This window comes from Carettochelys insculpta, chromosome 7 (assembly GCF_033958435.1).
Source record: "Carettochelys insculpta isolate YL-2023 chromosome 7, ASM3395843v1, whole genome shotgun sequence".
In the NCBI taxonomy this organism is placed as follows: domain Eukaryota; kingdom Metazoa; phylum Chordata; order Testudines; family Carettochelyidae; genus Carettochelys; species Carettochelys insculpta.
In genome coordinates this window covers 54,641,313-54,663,219 of record NC_134143.1, presented here as the reverse complement: position 1 = coordinate 54,663,219, position 21,907 = coordinate 54,641,313, and the positions used below count along the sequence as shown (strand labels likewise).

Sequence of the window (21,907 nt, the reverse complement as noted above, 5' to 3'; positions counted from 1 at the left end):
CCCTGTAGGCCACTACTGCATTCCCAGGAATGGAGTAAGGACTCCGAATTTGGGCTCCATATTTCGAAGTAAGGGAAAATGTGTGTAGACTTTCTGTTGGCTACTTTGAAGTCATGCCTAACTTTGAAGTTAATTTCAAAGTTAGTTCCCAGTGTAGACTCACCTGTAGTGACTGATTTTTCCCTTCCATTAAGAGAGATTTTCAAAGCCTGGCATTTTGTCCATGTACTATATGTTCATGTTATAGGGGTTACAGGAATGGTAAATAATGCCATAGATTTGGTGGGTGAAACCAAAAACAAAAACAAAAAGGCAATAAATGGGTTCTTCAATTTCCACTGAAACCCCTGAAAATGAAAATAGTCCTGCAAAGAGAATATTGCACTTCTGGTTCTATTTCGATAATGTGCACAGTATAAGTCTCTTGTGATCAAACAATGTTTTGCCAACCTCTATTGTCAGTCTGTTTTGACCATTCCATTTTCTGTTGTAGCAAGGATATATGTTAGGACACGAGAGAGTAAAATGCAGAAGACAACAAGCAAAACATAAAAAACCCCAATTAACCAAAAATCCCACTCTGATCTGCTATACATTAAGTCCATCTAGGCAACAACTGTTTACTGTGCAAACAAAAAATAAGACCCCATGCAGCTAAAATGATTGCAAGCATTTCCATTGTGATTTCTGTGTTCATTCCTGGCATTATTTCAAACAACTCTTCCCCCCCGTTCCAGGAAAAACAAACTCTGAAAGACTGTATAATTACAATGAAATAAAAATGTATTGAGTTTCCCAATGTCTACTTCCATTTAAGCCAGCATCTCAACTGATTTATAAACTGGCTGGCAAAGGTACCTTGCAAAAATAGTTTCTGACATACTCCTACTTCTATCCCTCACAAATTAAAATCAATTGCACTTGCAGGGAGATGGACACCTGATCTTTTCCATCTTCAATTCTGAGTGTGAGAGAGAAAGAAAGAATATATGTGTGAGAGAGAAAGAAAGAATCTCCACTGTTGTATAAAACTTCCACTCAGTCCAGTCAATGCAGAGGTAGATTCTGTAACTTTCAGTCATTGCTGGTTTTAAGTACTGTAACTTTCTGTAAGCTTTGTAACAGTAGCTTTGTTTTGTAGATGTAGCTTTGTTCTATGTGGTTGTGTTTTGCTTCATAGGCTTTGTTTTGTGGCAGCTGCTGCATCTATGTTGAGTGTTAAAAGTTGCTAAGAAATTGTATATAGATACCAGAAGGTGAAGAAATCCCAACTGTTCCTTTGAAAGGGAGATTTCTTTCTCTGAAGTGAGCTTGCCTTTGTGTGAGTGAGGAAAGTGTGAATGTGGATATGTGTGCAATGGAATTAGTCCCTGAAGCAAGCCTGTCTGGACAACCAGCTGCCAACATCACCTTGATGGCCAGAGAATAATAGGAGCTGAGCCCTGCAAAAGAATCCACCCAAGAAAGAGAAAGAGTCCCCCATCAAGCAAAGATCAAAGTCTCATCTGCTGTTATAGACTCATGGTCATAGAGAGTACTGGGGCAGTGGGACTGGCCTGAAGCATATAAAAGATGGGTGCAAAGATATAGGAATTTTTTGTCTGTCTGTTTTGTTTTTGTTCCTGTCTCTTGCCATCACCTCTCTGCAGGAGTTAGTTTTGTTTGGCTGGGGAGGCAGGATGAAGTCCCCAGCCCTGGCCCTCTCCATGTCTCCCAGGATGGATGATACAGACGTACTATACTGACAAGAAAGAGAGAAAGCTGACAAGTCATTCAAACAATCAGCTGACTGCCCGAGATTTGTGATTGCAGCCAGACACTGGACCCACTATGCCTTGGGTTCCTCCACTGTCCCTGGGCAACTCTTCACCTGTGTGAGTGTATGAGTGCAGAAGGCTGTGTGGGTGTGTGGTTAAAAACAAATTTCCCCTTTACCTTTAATTCAACTGTGTCATGCGATAAAATACATACGAATGTAACCTTGTGGTGGTCTCCAGTGTATAATTAAGGTATCATCCACAATATCGAATTCTTTCTCAATGCAAGAACATTGGAAGTTTTCCATAAATCCAAACTACTTTTATGAAGTAAATGCTTAGAATTTTCTGTTCATGTCTATGATGGTCCCACTTTGCCCCCATCCTGTTTGTTAACTTTGGCTGGCTGGCCAAGCCAGTAAACAAAGTTAGTGATCCCCTCTACAGCCCAAGGAAGAGGTCCTCTTCAGTCCCGCAGTGGGGGCGTGCGAGGGGCACAGGTGGTGTGGAGTGGCAATGGTGGGGGGGATGGTAGCAACTAGCCAGAGGGTGGGGACCCCAGGACAGTGCTGATGAGGATGCTGAGGTTCTTGATGTTCGTGGCAGGGTCCTTTTTCCTCTCTCTCCCCAAAGAGGTGGGGCAGCCAGCCAGCCATTGTATTCTGTCTGTCATGAAGACTTTACATCTCTAGTGTGAGGACTACCTCTTTGTTACATGTCTGTACAGTACTTAGCACAAAAGGCCCTGAACTTTGAATGAGGTCTGTAGGTGTTATCATATTATGAATAATAATACAAAGATATAGTTACTTGCTGTTTATCAAGTTTTTATTGTTCTTTAAGGGTTGGTATGAAATATTAAGTATGAAAAGTCATACAAAGATCAGAGGTGAAACCATCACTCTCAAAGCACCTTACATTACCAAATTATAAAGAGTTTCCTTTTTAAGTTCACAGAATTTTCATCCATCTTAATACTGCATTGCCTCAACTTCATTGCAACGTCTACAAGTTAAACTTCTCATGAAGTTTGTTGTTTGAAACCCTTATTTGTAATACAGTACCAAAGAGCTTCTACAACTGCATTTTGTGTCTTTGGCTGAGATGTTCAAGGCAGTGTAAAGGACTTAGACATATCCCCTATGAAAATTAAAGGAAGCTAGTGCCTAAATCACTTAAACAACTTTGAAAATCTCCGACTTACTGATTGGAATGTGCACCCTGTTCCTAATGAACATGCACAAGTTTGACTTCTCTCCAGCAAATTAAACATATCATGGTATTAATTAAACCCACCTTGAAGAAACAGACAGCTATGGGAGTGAATCATAAATTTATTTTCATGGGTTCAATTTCATTACATTACTAAATGTTGCCATGACACTTCAAACCAACAGTGAAATCATACTTCTTGGATAGATTGGGCTGATTCTTCTCACATTTGCACCAGTATAAGTCAAGAGTAACTCCAGTTAATTCAATGGAATGATAATGGTGTAAAACCAGCATACTCCAGAGAAGAATCAATAGGGTAATCTTATTTCTCAAAATGAAAATGGGACACTATAAGGGGTTGACCCAAGTTGCTTACCCAAGCCTCTGTGTGGAGCTAGCTCAAGTGTCTCCTTCTCCCCACCCCACTGGTCTATGCCTGCTGCTGGTTCAAGCTGCCTGGTGGTGCCACTCATCCTAGTCCCACTATGCGTGGCTGGCATCACTGCTCCCCTTCTCTGACATCCTCGTCACTTATAGGGGAGTGTGCCCCATTTTTGGCCAAATGCGTAGTTTTGCCAAAAAAAAAAAAAAGCAGGATGCCCAAGGCAGGGCTTAGAAAGGAGACTGTCACAGCCAAAATGGAATATATGCTCATCTTAATAGATGCACAAGACTAAAGCAGTCATTTTTCAAAGTTTTTTTTAAAACTGTTAATAATAAGCACAAGTAAAATTTATATTGGTTCTAGAAATATTATGGATTCCAACAGTTTTTCCCCCATTCTAAGCACAGGGAGTACTTGCTTATAACAGTATTTTATGTAACAATGAACAGGTGGAAGGAACCCAGTCTGTAAGCAACCATTATATTACTGAGTGCAGTTACACGTTTCCCTTGCTGAATATATAGGGATGTACTACATAGGCTACACCCAAATCCCTTATTGAATTTAGATTTCTTTTGATGCAGTCTCCACATAGGCAAAAAAATTCCTGGAGAGCTATTTCAAATTTCCCTACATAAAGACTTTAATCCTCTACCCAAGGGCAAAATTAAAACACAAAGGGCCTGGTTTTGACCCCAGAGTGAACAGTTATTCTCATAAGTAATCCCACTAAAGTCAATATGTAAATGATTGCTTATCTGTAGGATATGAGTATGACAGTTATAATATGGCAAATAATTAGTCCATTGTTTGCTTCTTAAGTCTACCAATCTAGCAAGAAATATTCTGTAACTCAAGATATATGCTGCAGCTTATATGCAAAACAGCATGTAATCAAACAGGGTATATACTTGTACATATAATAATTAATATTTTTCCTTGTAGATCAAATTTGAAAAATTTTGAAAATGATATTAAATTCATGTCATGCATGTATGCTATTAAAATAATTATCTATTGTGGCGGTCAGTCTGTTCTAATAAATACATGAAAGTCTCTTGAATTTTATCTCCTCCAATATTTGTGTATTTTTGATCGTACCCATATTCTCTGTGTAATAGTTGAGAAAAAACTGGAGAGAGAAGTACATTCTATACCTCTGAGGCAAGAGCAAAAGATTGTGTGTGTCAGTCTGTATCTAAGCAGCAACAATCTTTGGAAACCGGGGGAAAATTAAATAACCCGTGCCTCCTTCATCACCCCTCTCTTCAGTTAGTGGCTGTTGTATTATTCTGCCACTGGAGGAAGACTTTTTGCCACCTATCCTTCCACACCTAAATATGCCTTGCCTGTATTAAACAGGAAATCACTTAATATGTATGCTGAGCCAGCACCTCCATAGGTGCATAGTATGCCTGTCCAGTTTTCAGTAGGCTAATGGATAGTTTAATCCTCTCCTAAGAAAGAGGTACTGGTCAACAGGATCCCACAACACATACAAAAACCCTATTATGAATATAACATTCACATTTTTATGACAAATATGAGCGGGCCCTGGAAAAGTCAGTTTGGATAATCATTCCTCACTTTGGTCTATAAATCAGATGACAGATGAAAGATTTTCTCTTGAGTTTTCCAGTGCTATGTACTGTAGATTCCAGTCCTGGCTATTTCCAGGAATCTCATTAAAAGGTAAACTCATTTTCCAGTTAGCTAAACTCTTTTGCATCTCCAGAATGTTTGACTTGAGATTTGGATGAAGATTTGTTTGTCCTTATTTATCTTAATTGGCTCCACAGCTCTACAGATAAAAACCTTTCTTCCTATGATCATTCTTCCTTTGTAAATTATTGCTCACCACATTTGAAAATCAGGTTATTTATTTAGGAACCCCGAAAAGTACTTAGAAAGATAAATTCAAGCTCTTATTTTTCAAATTCTTGATGTTCAGCTTTGTGATTTCAGCCCTCAAGTGCCTTTAAGCACAAATAAGATTTCTTCTGGCATACTATGGGCTGCATGAGAATATTCAATACTTAAATCAGGAAATATAATTAGGTGCCTAGATAAGTGTTCAAAAGTAGGATTTCAAATACACTTAGCAGAGGCCTATCTCTGCTCCCAGTAGTTCAAAGTTATACCTCTTTTAATCTTTGACCCACTGGCTAGGACATTAATATGCAATTCACCACAAATTCTAAAAGCGTTCAGATGTTGTTGCCTTTTATGGAACTTTAATAGCCCACTCTAGAGAGAGGTGTTGATTCCAGGATATGCCTAGGACTCCTTGTGAGCTGCATAATGTGGTCTTGGCAAAATTTCTGGGCAATCCCATAACTGAGATGCGGGCTTACCTGGCAGGGGACAGCCTAGGATTTCCAATCTCATACAGATGCTCCCTTCTTCATACCAGGATTGAGGGTTTATACGGATGTAACGTGCAACAATTGGTACTGGAAGCTCATTGAGCACTGGGATTTCTTTCTCGCTGTTTCCTTCAAAAATCTGTTAAGGTTTAAACACACAAAAAATGTCATATAAAGCACAACAGGGATCTCTGAATTCTTAGTAACAACATATGGAACTAGATCAAACTCCAAGGGTGCAATGAGATTGCGCCCTGTCAGACAGGTGAGGGTAACTTCTCTTCACAAAGAACATGCTCTCTTCTCAAGTATTAGTGGCCAGAATAAAAGGGAACCTGTCACAGACCCATTTTCTCCATAGCTTCAGTCAAAAAATATACTCCCTGAAGTCATAGGGCTTGCCTGAGGAGTAGTCTCTGAACTTCTCCATACATAGACACTGCAACTGTCTCTGGCCTTTTTTCCATCCAAGGACAGAATATATTTTGTTATGTGCACCAACGCATGTGCAGATATTCACCACCAATAGAAACACATGCTGCCCACAGTGGGTGCTCTGCTAAACAGCTGGGTGGCACCTGAATCTCTCCTGGATGGCCACTTAAGCACTCAGCTTACTGGGAACACTGGTTGCTACCCTGCAGATCTGATGTCTACGCTGCAGAGACTTGCAGAGCTGGGGCAGGGGCACTCAGACAACTAGGGCCATACACACATAATTCTCCTTTTGGCCCCACGCAGGTGCTCAAGAACATATAGTACTGGCAAATCAAAAGTCAGAGTAATTCTTTTTTCCCCTCCAAGTAATGTTTTCACACCATTCTTTGTAGTGGTACTCACCATATCTCCAGATCCATTTTTGACAGTGATCCATGCATGACTGTCATTGCTCAACATTACTTTGTAAGACGTCACCCAGTCACTCCTAGACAGAAGGCAAAGAATTTTGTTGTTTGTAGTCACGTCGGATTTTTTGTTAATTGATGCAAGAGTATTTAATAGACCGACATTCTTAGAATTGCAAGTTATGGAAATTCCAGTTGGCAAAGTAACATCAGCCCTTGGCTGGGGACTGAAATGCGGAGCTGGCTTTGGCAGAATTTCAAAATCTATGAAGAGGGAAATGAATAGCACAACCAAAATAATGTTCTGGGTTTCCAGCAAAAGGATCAGTCCACTCCTTTCCCCATTGTAAAAAATATATTGAAGCACCTCTGATGGTTTATCCAGAGCATGTGTGTTAACTGCAGATAGTTTGCATTAGCCATGAACGTAGCCCACCCCAGCCACAAAATATCTGAAAGTCGTACCGTTACTGTCAGTGAGGATGGAAAAAAATAAAGACTCTATGAGCAAAACCCCCTGAATTTTCAACAGCCAATTTTCCATTCTGTGGCTCATTGTACTTCTAACAACTGGATAGGTCCCTATTTAAGTGGAGATTTAGGGCATTATTGCAATATGAATAAAATAAAGGAATAATATGGTTCCAGCACCACAGACTTGAAATTTTAAGGGGCCTTCTCTTCCACATGACCTGCAGCCAGACTCTCTCTGCTTCCAGCAGCGAGCCCTAGGCCAGGACTTCCTATTCTTACTTTGTAGTTCTTGTCTTACTCAGCCAGTCAGGAGTTTGCTGAGGATTTTGGAGCCACCACTCCTAAGCTCAATTAGATCAGACCCACCCAGGTCCTATGGCCAATCTGATATGGAACATGGCCCCTATTCTCTGGTACTCCCTACTGTGAAAGGTGTGAAGAGTGTAGAGGGGAGCAGAGAAAGGATGAAGCATTGGCTCCCACCCACCCCCTACCCACTGGCCAGGTGAAAGGGAGGACATAAGCTAAACCCTTTGCAGGACAGCATTCGCTTATTTCCTTCACACCCCCTACTTCCTGGGTTTGAGACCCACTGTGAATCTGGGAAGAAACTGTCAGACAGGTATTTCTGAGTCACAGCTAGTGCAGGACCTTTACTGGGGGCTAAAGTCATGATTTAGTCCGTAGCTATTTCTAGGAAGTGCTATGACTGGCTGATGGGCAGGAAAGGAACATGGAGAGCCAACAGGGAGCTTCACCAGCTTTCTAACCTTCTAAACAGTCTCATCCCATGTTCATTAAACTTCAGCAAGACTGTTAATGGATGTTTTCCTTTCTATTTCGTCAGGAGGTGACCTAATAATAAGGAACCAACCTCCACTAGCAAAAAACATAAAGACTCATGGGACCTTAGCTACTGCTAGGTTTACCTTATGTGTAGGAATATTACCGCTCAAGTAATTAAGATTGTGGATGATAGTAAGCACTTAGGGCCGGGCTTAAATAATATACCTTGGCACCTACAGATGCAAGTAAGAATCTATGGGGATTTCCAAAAGTGCTGAATCAGGTAAGGTGCCTGTCTCCCATTGAAAATCAATATCTGCCAAAACTGAGTACCTTAATCCTATGTGCATCTTTAAGCACCTTTCTGCATCTATCCCCATGAGCGCTTGCAGGACCAGTGAATTGGCTTTCACTTTGAATCAATATTCAGCAATTTTTTAAAAGAATTGGACTTTACCATTACTACTATTTTAAACAGCACAAACTTGAATATTATCAGGTAGACTGGACTTTCTACCTTTGCATGTAAAAGCTGAAAAAACACCCACAATATGCCAGTTGCTGCAATGTTTGTTAAATAATTGTTAATAGCCAGAAGCCCTACAGAGGGCTTTTCTGTATCTCAGTGAAGAAACTCTTGAGAGTTGGGATTTATTAGGATGCTCATTCTGAGAAGTGCCAGGCTGGCATCTCAAGTTTTTCTGGCTGTAAAATGATCTAGAAACTTCAGCGCTCTTGTTCAGGTCTAGAGGCATGAACCAAAGGTCAGGATAGATGACCAAAAAAAGATTTTCTTGCAACCCAAAGATATCACTCCTTTCCTAAAACCACCTGCAGTCCACCACAGAATATTTGTATTTGGATTTTTAAATTAAATAGGAATGGAAAATAAAAGCCAGTCCTCATTCCATGGTTGCCTTAAGTAATTGGTTTCTGAACCTATGGGGAAAATAAATCAAATGTTGAATTTCCTAATGTTAATATTCCTGATTATGGCTGAAAGTCCATATAACTGAGTGTTAATAATACTGCAGCACAGAAGTAGAATGTAAACACCAATAGCCTATGACATTATTAAATCTCTTTCTCTTTTCTGAGTTGTTGCAAATGTTCTGGTCCTTAACATTTTCTTTTAAAGGAAAGAGCTCCCTTTACTGACACAAGAAAACACATGGAGGCTACAGTTATATTCCTGACTTCACAGAGTAGTTTTTTATAAATGTTACTATCTCCATTTTGATTTTATCATTTCACACACAGATATTCACATTTCTACAAAAGGAAAATGGCACTGATCACACTTGAATCTGGAACTTCTTGAGGGTGATAATAAGTAACATGCTTCTCAGATGAAGACTGTCAATGAAAATATAAATGTGGTCAGATTTTACTCGCAGATACATGTGCAGCTTGAAAGGACTGAGCAGGACTGGTGGTAGGAGATAAGCCAAGCTGATGTAGAAGCCCACACATCTGGCTTTCATTTAGCTGTGGTCTGTGGGTTAGGAGATGTGTGATAACCACCAACAAATAAGCACAACTTTGTTCTTGGTAAGACTAAGAAAGTGATTTTCTCCCCCCTGCAATGTGGTGTGATCTGACTCCCACTGACACTAACTACAAAACAACTTTTGAATTAAATCATGCCACAGCAGATGCAGAGTTTTCTACTTTCCCAGAGAAATCCTGCCACAATCGTCAGGAGACCCTCTATGGAGGCAACACTGGGCAACATCTCTGTTTCACTTTGCTGAACTGCTTACTGCAGGATTTAGCAAATGCTCTACACTTGAGATTAACCCAGCAATCTGAAAACCCTAAGGATTCCGATAGCACTTCATACCAAAACTTCTCAAGGCTCTTTGTAAATGATATGGAAACATTCCACAACAGACCTTTCCTATTAAAGGGAATAGAAGTTTGCTCTCCAGTATTTTAGCCATCTCTAACTCTTTTTACAAAGAACTTACTCAGAAGCTGTGCTGTATTCATTCTACAAATAGCTGGATCTACCACAATCCTGTAGCATACTGAATCAGAAATAGCCATCTGCTCTGTGAACACAGGAAAACCTGGTACAGCACATGGTTATTCCCTATAACAGTGTCAAGAAAATACTGAGAGAAGTTCTGTGACACCTTATAGACTAACAGATTTTTTGGAGCATAAGCTTTTGTGGGCAAAGACCCACTTGGTCAGATACGTGCCTGGACACTGAATTCCTTATCAAACAATTTTTGTACACGAGATAGACAGTCCAAACCTAGTTTGTAGACAGAATTTAGATGTTGTTTTGTCGTATCTATTCCACAGTGTTCTGATATAGCTATAAACGTCTGTATCTATTCCACAGTGTTCTGATATAGCTGTAAATGAAGTTTGCAAGACCTATCCACAAATGAACAGGCATGAAGGGAAATGACCTGCAGATGGGCCTATTAGGATTCAGCTTGATTCAGGTGTTTCCTATGGAAAAAAACATATCTTTTTTTTTTTAAGTTGTTTCTGTTCTCACTCCATAATAACACCATATCTACAAAAGACAAAGCTCTAATGGTCCCTAACAGATGATCACATTCCTGGTTCTTCACCCTCATACTGGATGATAAAGGCCAAATGGTATCTATGACTACTTAAGCAGAGTCCCCAGAAAATGTAAACACATCTACCCCTGTTCCTGTCCCTTTGCATTTAGGTTTAGTATCTATACCCCATGCAATGAACTTCAGTTTAGGATGATTTCCCTTCAGTTAAGTTCCCGTGTACAGTTCAGCTGTATGTAGTCAGACATTAAGGACAACATTACCCCTGCATGCATGACTAAAGTGAATTTTAACCCAAAGAGCCATAATCAATCTTTCTGGCAAAACAGGTCCATCTGTGGATACCCAGGCAAAGTACGTATGTTTATGAAAATAAGGTCTGCGCCTGTGTTGTTTTCTTCACAAGTTCACCACCAGTGGCAAGGGGAGAGCTCATTTTAGCCGAGGCTTACATCAATATAGTTAATAACAGGTGCAGAATGGCACAGAGACAGACCCCAAATTGTTATCTGCCTGTTTTCTAGCTAATACGTAGATCCAGAACTCTAACTGGTTCTTTATTTTATTTAAATATGGACTTAAGCACCAAAAAAAATTAATGTAAATCTCTGTAATGATGAAGAGTTAACTAAGCAACAAGAAAAGTCTCATGGTCTTATGCCAGTCCCCCTGGATGCTTGTCCGTATGACCGAGCTACCACACAGTTTAGCACAATTCAGTATGACTGGCATTGGCCCAGAATTGAAATTGCAGTGACGTTGGAGATTAGACTACAGTAAAAAGGGAGAGTTAATGCTGTCTACAATGGGCCTGGTTCCAGCTGATTAAATTATTCTTGCTGTCATCATAATCCAATTTCACTGCATTACAAACACCAAAAATCAATGGAAAATAAAAATGAGCAAAGAACAGGTTTGCATCCTTTGTGATAGCAGGCATAGTCAATCAGTGATCTCAAAAACACACAAACAAAAATCATGGCAAGACCAAACAAATTTTTAGGCCAGGCTGAAATTTTCCAATACCATCTTATGAATGCCATTTTTTCTCTAAAGGAACAAGGTAGGTTCTCCTCAGGCCTGAAGAGGAGTTCTGTGTAAGGTCAAAAGTTCCTCTCACGAATAGAAACTGACCCAATAAAGAATATACCTTATCTACCTTAGCTCTCTAATAATCTGAGACCAGTGCTGAATGCCACTGAATACACCACAACTGAATGCGTCTATATATACATTCTATGAGAGTGATATATAAATATATATGACAAAAACAGCACATTGAAATTTAAGTGAACTTCTGCATCAGAAGGGAATTTGCAGTCAGAAGCAATTAAATATAAAAAGTGTTAATATTAAAACGCCCACTATCCAACTGCTTCTCCCCATAGGCAACATTCAAAGCTCTCAGGCAAACCACATGTGGCCCAATCCATAACCAAAAGTAATTAAAATAAGTAGATTGAGTTTAAATCATGCAGCTTGTCAAGCAATGGTGTAGTTTTTTAACAAGTGAAATCTTAAAATATTTAACTGTTAAAATAAATAAATAATAATCATCATCATCATCATCAAGCTATACTTTTGGGACTGAAATCTTTATACTAAGCTTTGGTGACACTGAGCTCTTTAACACGTCTGTAAACTCATAGAGCTTGATTTTCAGGAGAGCTCAGGGCCAGATTTTCAAATGCTCAGTACCCAGGTAGAGTTCAGAATAAAAATCAGATGTGCAAAAGTACTCAGCACCATGCGACACTGATGACAAGATTTCTAAAAGAACCTAATCTTCAATGTACTGAGCTCTTTTGAAAATTTAGAGCTGAGTGCTGAATTCTTTTGAAAATTTCATTATTAGGGCTTAAGTGGGATTTAATTTTGTTATTGCTGTACTCACCCAGTTGTCCAGATTTTCTGATGCACAAATATATCTGACACTCTTCTTGGTGATGTAATTAAGATTTACTGTATTCTGATAATGCCCTGAGATGGCACTAATCTAGCAGTGACAGCCCAAAGTAGAGCTGAGATTATAGTCAAGAGTCACACCAAGCGTCAAGGCCAGAGTCAGTTTTAGAAGCCATGTCAAGGGTCAAAATGGAGTTGGAGTAAGAGTCATGCCAACAGTTGATGCAGAATCAATAACTTGACCTAGGGCAAGGAAGAAGAGACAAGAAGCAGGCTGTGGTAATGGGTAAGAAGTGGGCACCAAGCAAGGGGGCAGAGACTTTGTCTCAGGAGTTTGGTCAGCATGAGGCGTAGCTGGTAGTTGCTTAGGAAAGGGAAGTGACAGAAGCAGGAATCTTTACGTTAAGAGGTGTCCATTCAGCAGTCTGTGTGTACTCATCTGATCCTTCTGAATGAGCACATGCAGATATTCTATTCTGGGAATCAGCTACAGCTTCCCGTCTGGTCAAATAGAGCAGAGGGTGCTCTTATTTTGCAATACTACAGGCCTGGGTTTGTGCTAGGTGTCGTACAAGTATATAATAAAAAAGACAGTGACTGTGGCTCTAACAGCTTACAGTCTGAGATATTTAGAATTTATGGCTTCTTCAAAAAAAAGTTACCTGGTTATTGCTTTATTATGAAATGCATCCCTCACCACACTTTTCCAGGTAAATCTTCCTGGACAATAAATACAAAGGTTTGGTTCACCTTCTCTTTAAACATTTTGGTGACATTTTCTCTTAATTTTGTCCCTAGCCTGTGGTTTGCATGTGTATCTGTTAGTTTAAATGGTCAAGTGCAGTCAGTTTGGGAATGAAAATTACTTATTCTCTAACTGCTGCCACCAAGGCTACAGCTACACTAGAAATATCATATTTCAGTCAGAAGAGATTTTTCAACAAAATGTCTGTCAACAGAGTGCAGACATACACTAAAGCAGATCGTAAGAGTGATCTGCTCCATCAACAGAGCAGCCTGACTGACCAGCTGCTCTCTCAAAAAAACAGCCAATCAGAAGCACAGAAGACAGGGTTGCTCAGTGTCCTGGAAGCACCGTCGGTCAACAAAATGCTCCCCAGAGTGTCCACACAGCTTCTTGGTGACAGAATCTGGAGACAAAGGCACTCTTCCTCATCTGGGAGAGGTGGAAGGATGTGGACAGAAGTGTCGAGTCTTCTCAACCAACGTGCAGCAAGTTTGTTGACAAAATTCAACTTTTGTTGAAAAAACTCGCTAGTGTAGCCATAGCCCCCATGATTCAGTGAGAATTCTAAAAAATATTAGGATATTTTCTCCATCAATGGAACCTGGAGCCCTATAAATACATAATGTTCATGATAGCCAGGACAATTCTTGAAGTGAATGCTCACCAAAATCATGCAAGTGTCACAATTTCCATAGTCATGGAACTGAGTGAGAGTCAGGATAAACAACAGTTTGTAATCTCAGAAACAACCAGCAGTGCTGTGGCACCTTAAGAGACTAACAAATTTATTAGCTGCTAAGCTTTCATGGGTAAAACCCACTTCATCAGATAGGTTGGAGTGGAAAAAACAGAATCCAGGACATGTATAGCAAGAAAAAAAGTAAGGAAAGGGAAGTTATCTGTAATTAAGACGACCAGTGAATGAAGTAAATTAAGATGGATGTGACTCTTGTAACTGGCTTATCTTGTTTGTGTAAAAGTCCAGCCACATGGAAGTTTGTGTTGAAGATTGGTATGATTCATAATAAAGGTACTTTGCATGTCAGTGCACAGTAGTTTCTGATTTTGCTACATGTTTTAACTTAAAACGCTGAGACAGTTCCACTGAATGTTTAAGTTTTATTGAAGCAGTCGCCTTGGAAATGTTAACTACTGTTTTTGTGATGTAGCCAGTATTTGTAGCACTAACAACTCATCTTACATTCTGCGGCTATTGGTTTTTCTAAGTACAGTGCAGAACTGTAGCAATGTGAGATAATATTGACTGTAGAATGGCAACCACCACACCATATCTGGATGCTAGCATGGTTAGACTGACAGGTTTGGTATTATGAAGCAAAACATGCCCACTCTGCTTTACAGCCCAAATACTGGAGTGGAGGATAACATGTTTGGTCATTAAGACAAGGTCATGGCCCTGACTAATGTGCTGCAGAGTGGGAGAGGGGAGATGGAAGCCTGCATGTTTTACAAAAAGACTACAGCATCTGTACTTAAGGTGCACTGGCTAGACTTGCTATCTTCTGGGTACAACTCGTTAAAAAGAGGTGAGGAGTAGGTGGACATACAGTACAGACCACAAAGCTGTCTGGTAAATGAGGAGTGAGAGCTCTAGCTTTTTAAATGGAATGCCACAAATTAATCTGTCTCATAATGCAAATGTGAAGTTCTGGGGGTAGTGTGATCCTTGAGGCAGAATGTCTCTTTATCTCCCCACACCACCCAGCATGGTGCAATGGTACTTGTAATAGACATCACCTTAGCAGCACAATGTAGCCCTAAATGATTAGCTTTACTTTGTTCACTATTGCTTACTTGCCATCAATGTTGTTATATCATTATGATTCAATTGACAAAATTCCCCAGCATCCAGCATGCAACAATTAAAAATGACAATTACCAAGTCCCCATGAAAAACAGCCTTTACAATGGGAATAACTCAATATTAAATATTACATTCTGAATCTGTGCTGCACTCTTGAGTCGACAGTATGTTAGCTATTATTATGAAAGTTAATTCATCTGTGCTCACTGCTGCATGTCCCAGGGAGTGCCAGAAAGGAGAAGTATCTGGTCTGTGAGGAACACAGGGACTATATTTTTACACTGGGGATAGACTCTATGGCATGGAGATAGGGGTTCTGCTCTGTGCTCACACGACTGACATGCAAAGGAAGGACCTGCAAGAGAGATTACATGTTTCACAACTTCCCATAAGAGAAGAGATATGAAAAAAGTCATACTTCATTTTCTGAGTTAGCTGCTACCACACAAAAAAGAAGTCTTCATGTCACCATGGATACTTTGAATACTTCAGCTCAGGGTGCAACAGAAGTCAAAGGGCTAACAGAATGGTAGGAACTATTATAAAAAGGACAGAAAATATTTTAAATGGCCCTGTATAAATTTATGGCACATCAACACCTTTAATACCTTGCTTAGTTTTGCTACTCCTATGTCAAAGACTATATAGCAGAACTACAAAAGGTTCAGAGGAGGACTTATTAAGATGATCAAGGTGATGGAATGACTTTCACATGAGAAAGACTAAAAAGATTAGGGCTATTCATCTTAGAAAAGGGTCAGTTAAGGGGGCATATGATTGAGGTCGATAAAATCAAGCATTGTGTTTAAAAAGTGAAGTGTTAATTACTCTTTCCCATAGACACAAAAACGTGGTCAACCAATGAAAATAATAGACAGCATGTTTAATACAAATATTAAGAACTTTTTTCACACAAAGAACAATTAACCTATTGAACTTATTGCCGTGGGATGTTGTGATGGTCAAAAGTGTAACTGGATTCAAAGAAGGACTGAGATAGATTTCATGGGCCTCTCTTCCATGAGCTCACTAGCCAGGATGGTCAGGGATGCAACCTTCTGCTTGCACTGACCCTAAATCTTTGGCTGCCAGAAGCCAGGAGGGAGAGATATGGTGGAGCATTCCAACAGCCTATTTTGTACACTCTACTGAAGCTCTGGTATTGAGCTAGATGTACCATTGGTCTGACCTACTATGCCAATTCTCATGTTCTTCTTGTTCTGTCACCACGAGAAGCCAAAGTGACATCCAAAGCATTCTGAGGAATCTTTTCAATACTTTGGGTAACTTCATAGGCTAATTTCCATGACCATAGTGCAAGGCTGGGCAATAATTTTCACAGAGGGGACAGTTCATGAATTTTGATACTGGTCACAGGCAGGGTCTGGCCCTCTGAGGGGTGTGTGGCCTTGGGCAGAAGGGTTGGGGCTAGAGAGAGAGACAAAGAAAGTGCATGAGTGTGAAACAAAAATATTTTGTGTGTGGGAGACAGACTTTTTGACACAGATTGAGTGTGTGACAGTGGCAGAGACTGGGTAGGTGTGACAGTGATACAGAATGCGTGCTGGCTGCTGCTGGGTAAATTTCTGAGAGGAACCACCCTGTGTCTTTTTGAGGGAAATCTGTCCTGCTCTGTTGTCTCCCCTCTTCCCTGTTTGGCACTCCTGAGACACTTACTATCCAGGCTTCAGACTGGAGCAGCTCCATTGGGTGTCTCCCTCTCCCTGATCCCTGCTCTGTAGAGACTGAGTACAAAGGCAAAGGAATACCCTGATTTCAGCACTATCCCCTCCCCACCACGCCATCTCCTCCGTTGCACAGCTAGCAATAAAATTCTAGGAGCAGTTCAGCTGCGGATGGAACAAGTTGAGTGGAGGGGCAGCTGAACACACGCTGCTGGCTGTAAGTATGCACACTCTGCTAGTTAGCTGGGTGGGCTGGAGAGGAATGCTTTGCTGGCCGGATCCAGCCCACAGGTTTGATTTTAACCACCATGCCATGTTAGGCAGCTCCAATTTTGTTACAAAAAATACCAGTCAATTTTTGCTGCAATAGCTTTTCCCTTTGAAATGTACGTTGAAATGAAACTCTTACCAAACTCTATCTTCTTTCTGAAAAGAAAAAAATATGATTTAAGAAAATTGTTAGGAGAAATTCTGCCCTCAGGTAGATGTGTAATGAATTCTATTGATGTCAATGATATTATGTTGGTTTTACAGAGAGGACAAATGAGACAATAATTTTAGAGCTTCAGGTTTCTAAATTCAACTATTATATATATATTAGATAGAGTATTTTCTATTTCTGTTAAAAAATGAGTTATTATAGGAAAAATATACATTTAGAAACTGTTAATAAGAGCTATTCACTCTCACCGAGAGGCGAGCATATCTCATTCTACAAATGTTATTAAAAAAAAATCCTAAAAGTCAAGGCTCCTTCCATTTAAGCCACCAGAAATTTTACCTTTGATTTTGATGACCTGGGAAATTCCTAAATGACCTTACTTAGTTTTAAAATATTGTAGCATTAAAAAACAACTGTACAAAAGATATCCTTAAAATACTAGCTGTGACTATACCTGGAAAGCAGAGGGAGCTATGAAACAAAGACACCAGCCCAGATTTTGAAAATGATGCCAGTTTAACATTCATTGCTTTGATTCATCATTAAAGATGTTACAAGAAAGGTAAATAACTGGTAAGTAATTCACCAAAACTACAAATTATGAAGACAGACTATGTCAGGTCTTGAAACACACACCAAACCAACAGATATTTCCATGTGCACATGTGTGTAAAGTATGAGCCTGCTCATGAACTACTGCAGCCAGTGACAACAACCCATTAATTGCAGTACGAGCAGAATCAACCTGAAAGTCAGCTCTGCTGGAAAAAAAAAAATATATAATTGTTACTGGCCCTCTTGATGAGCATGGCTGCAGTCAGAGATGCTACTCAGCAGAGACATGGTAAAGTATGTGCTATGTTTACTTTCTCTTGCTTTTCTCTAGCAGTTCAAAAGGATAGTTGTGGTTTTTAGACACTCTTCCCATTGGAAGCAGCTTGGAGATGTATCATCTCATGCGGATTGTCCTTTGATTAGGCACAGTCTACCCAAGGCTTTAGGGTGAGCAGAGGAGCACTCATGCTGTCGCACTCACTACTGCAGCATGCTCTCCTCATAGTCAGTGGACTCCAATGTCTAGTGCAAAAGTGAGGCAGGGTTACAGTCCCACATCCTCCCCACCCCATTTGTGCCTCAGTGTGTGCCAGAAAGGAGCAGTATCTGGTCTTGACGGAACACAGAGACTATGCTTTTACACCAGGGACTGGGTCCATAGTTGGAAGATGGGGACCCTATTTAAGAGCAGGGTCCTGCTCTGTGCTCATGCCTGCTACACAAAGGAAGGACCTGCAGGAGAGTGAGAGCAAGAGGGTTGGACAGAGTGACCAATCTGAAATGCCAATGAATTTGCCTCACAAAAATAAGTAAGTTCAGTCTACAGGAAGATGCATCTCAGAACTATTGTTATTTTCAAAGATCTCTAACTCACCTGCTATAAGGGTAAAGTAATTTCCTTCTGTAAACTCATTTACATCCCATGGACATTTAACAGATAAGAGGTTTGAGCCTGGGACTTTGCCCATGAGTTTCAGGGCAAGAATCTGACTAGACTAACCAACTAGTCTAGTCATCTAAGTAGCCATCTAGCCAACTAGACTCTTTTTTGTTGGCTTGTACACATGTGGGACCCAGAAACTGGGCCTACTCATACCAGACTGGTAACAGTACAGTCGGTCACTGAACTCGTTTGTAAGAGGTTACATTTGCCTCTAACATACTACCAGCTTTCCTGCTATGACAGGGATAAGGAATGGGGGTGGCAGAGCCATTACACTATCCCTACACCAGCTGCAAAATCTCACTATATGGGCATTCTCTGAAGACTGTGTATCCCTCCTTGCTTATGTCATCTTTACACTGGTAGAGGAGTGTCAGAAGGATACATCAGCAGAAAGAATGGGGCCCTAGGCCTGGTGCTCAGTTTGCACATCAGAAGAGACTTTTTTTTTTTTTGACAGCCAACCCAGCAAGTTCATCATGAGGTCAGCAAAACAAAAGCAAAAAGGTTTCTCAAACTCTGCCGTAATCTGTATATACACTGTAATGGGGTATATATGATTACAGACCCAAAATCCACAACCCTTCTCAGTCACATCAAGTAGAAAACACAGTAAAATGCCCAGATAAAAATAAAATAAAAACCAAATCCGCAACACATTAGCATCTGCAAAATAAATCAGTCTGTGATGCTTTTCTGAGCTAGCAGTTATTTTAATATGCTATTTCCTTTTTTAATTGTCAGGCCTCTAACATGACATGAAAGGAATTGATTTGGCAATAATTTATGTCGAAAATGAATGATGTTTAAAGATCCAATCCAGCTCCAACTGAAGAGAATGGGAATTTTGCCATTAACTCCAGGGGATACAAGCCCAAAGACAGTACTTGGACAGTACATTTCTATTTATGCATGTTTTTTTCTATTCCCAGTACAAAAGATGTTCTAAATTAACCGTAGATTCTTTGGGCAGTGAGAGACAGACCTCCATAAGGCTTTTAGACAATAAGTTGGAAATTAGCCACAATTCATATTTATTTCTCCTCTGTCAGAAAAGTGCACATGCTAAATAGGTTCATGTAATTTCTTCAGAAACATACTGCAAATTTTCAAAAGAGTGCTTAAGGTGCCCCACTCAGAGTAAGAGAACAAAGCAGCAGTCATGTAGCACTTTAAAGACTAACAAAATCATTTATTAATTAACAATAATTAATTTCTTACCACTCAGAATAGGGTTGGACAGCTGTGTAGAATGTGTAGTTCATAAAACACAAAGGTATCTGGACAGTAATGACTCATTATATGTTACACACTCTTCCATATATGCTCAGTCACAACCCACGTAAATCCGATCAGCTATTACCATCCATTACTCAGGAGAGGGTTTCACATTCCTTTCTAAAAGGTTGCATCACCCTGGCAACTTTCTTTCATCTGAGAATGCAGGCAAAATGGCTTTACAAAGAACCCTTGCTAACGTCTCTTTCTTAATCAGCTGGTATTCATGCTGAGATACAATGAGGCTGCTCCTCAGATCCTTTAGCCCTTAGGGCCGTAGTCTGTATTCAACAGCCCAGAAAGGGACTGACATTCTATGCTCTACCACACTGGTGCTTTGCATAGATCTCAACCTATGTTTGTTATCAAAACAAAAAGCAGTCAAGTAGCACTTCAAAGACTAGCAAAATAATTTATTAGGTGAGCTTTCGTGGGACAGACCCACTTCTTCAGACCATAGCCAGACCAGAACAGACTCAATATTTAAGACACAGAGAACCAAAAACAGTAAGCAAGGAGGAAAAATCAGAAAAAGATAATCAAGGTGAACAAATCAGAGAGTGGAGGGGTGGGGGGAAAGGTCAAGAATTAGATTGAGCCAAGTATGCAGATGAGCCCCTATAGTAACTAACCATGTGTTAATGTGCCGAATTTGAATATAAAAGCCAGCTCGGCTGCTTCTCTTTCCAGAACGGTGCGATAATTCCTCTTCAGTAACACACATACCTTGAGGTCATTGACAGAATGCCCCATTCCATTAAAATGTTGACTAACTGGTTTGTGGATCTGGAGTGTTTTGATGTCTGTTTTGTGCCCGTTGACCCTTTGTCTAAGCGAGTTACTTCTAACTGATTTGTTATTTATTTCTGAAGTTATAACTAACTTTTCTGATTTGTCCTCCTTGCTTACTGTTTTTGGTTCTCTGTGTCTTAAATATTGAGTCTGTTCTGGTCTGGCTATGGTCTGAAGAAGTGGGTCTGCCCAAGAAAGCTCACCTAATAAACTATTTTGCTAGTCTTTAAAGTGCTACTTGACTGCTTTTTGTTTTGAGAGTGTATAGACTAGCACGGCTTGCTCTCTGTTACTGATTTTGTTTGATTTTTCTCTTCCGCCCCATTTTCCCAGCCCTTCATTTTTTCGTCTTTTTTTTTTTTGTAAGTTTCTTTTCGGTTTTTCAGGAAAAGTCTCACCAGTTGTGGCCTCTGGTCTATCACTTCACACGTGACATAACAGGAAATAGGGCACGCAGCTAAGACGGTGTGTGCAAGAAACTTGTAGCAAGATGGGATGTTTTTTCATTGGAGGAGAGTGAACTTGAATGCTTTCCATGATGTGTCCTGCAGGGCAAAACCTGTTTCTATCAATAAAACTCTTTCCATAAATGAGCTAGAGTCACAGAACACTAGAACTGGAAGAGACCTAAAGAGGTTATTGAGTCCAGTTTCCTGCCCTCTCAGAAGGACTAAGCACCATCTAGACCATCCCAAATAGGTGTCTATCTAACCTGCTTTTAAAAATCTCTAGCAATGGAGGTGGAGATTCACAACCGCCCTAGGTACTTTAGAAGGGCTTTATCCTTAGGAATTGTTTGTATGGACTGGGTCACCAGTGAATCCAGGTTTCAGCTGCCACAAGGTATAAAGGAGAAGCAGTTTTTCTGTTACTATACAAGCTTTTGAGACACTGCATCTGTACTACAAATACTGTAAACTCTTTCATATCCAGCAGCCCTGGGACTGGGAGATTGCCAGATATTCAAATAATCTGGATAATGGAAAGCTGTACCTAGCAACGCATAACACTAAAGAAAAGCAAGATCAGATATTAAGAAACAAACATAAATTCATGCAGAGTACTTTATTTACCAACAACAGCAGTATTGTATGCTGTAAATGTATACTGTATTTGCTGTATTTATTTGCCTTTACTTTCACTGTACTGTACTTATGGAAAATTTAACTAAAATTTACTTATGGTTAAAATGCCGGTTATTTGAGAGTTCCAGATGATAGAATGCCGGATATAAGAGATTTTACTGTATGCTCATTGGCCATATTCCTGTCCTCCCCAGCTCCACCAATATTGCTGCAGTTCAATGAGTGGCAAAGACCTCTGTGCTGCCACATGCTCTGGGATGTGGAGAAGGTCCTCTGCA

At 40.1% G+C, this 21,907-nt stretch overlaps 1 protein-coding gene across 1 annotated transcript in view; it reads right to left on the bottom strand.

Moving 5' to 3' along the window:
- The window catches only part of CPXM2 (carboxypeptidase X, M14 family member 2), a 128,022-nt gene that overhangs the window by 47,483 nt on the left and 58,632 nt on the right, over positions 1 to 21,907 (bottom strand). Inside the window, exons 5-6 of the mRNA XM_074999724.1 lie at positions 6,564 to 6,648; positions 5,712 to 5,862 (exon numbers count right to left, since the gene is read on the bottom strand). Coding sequence (XP_074855825.1) covers positions 5,712 to 5,862; positions 6,564 to 6,648 — 236 coding nt within the window. The remainder of the gene's footprint in view (positions 1 to 5,711; positions 5,863 to 6,563; positions 6,649 to 21,907) is intronic.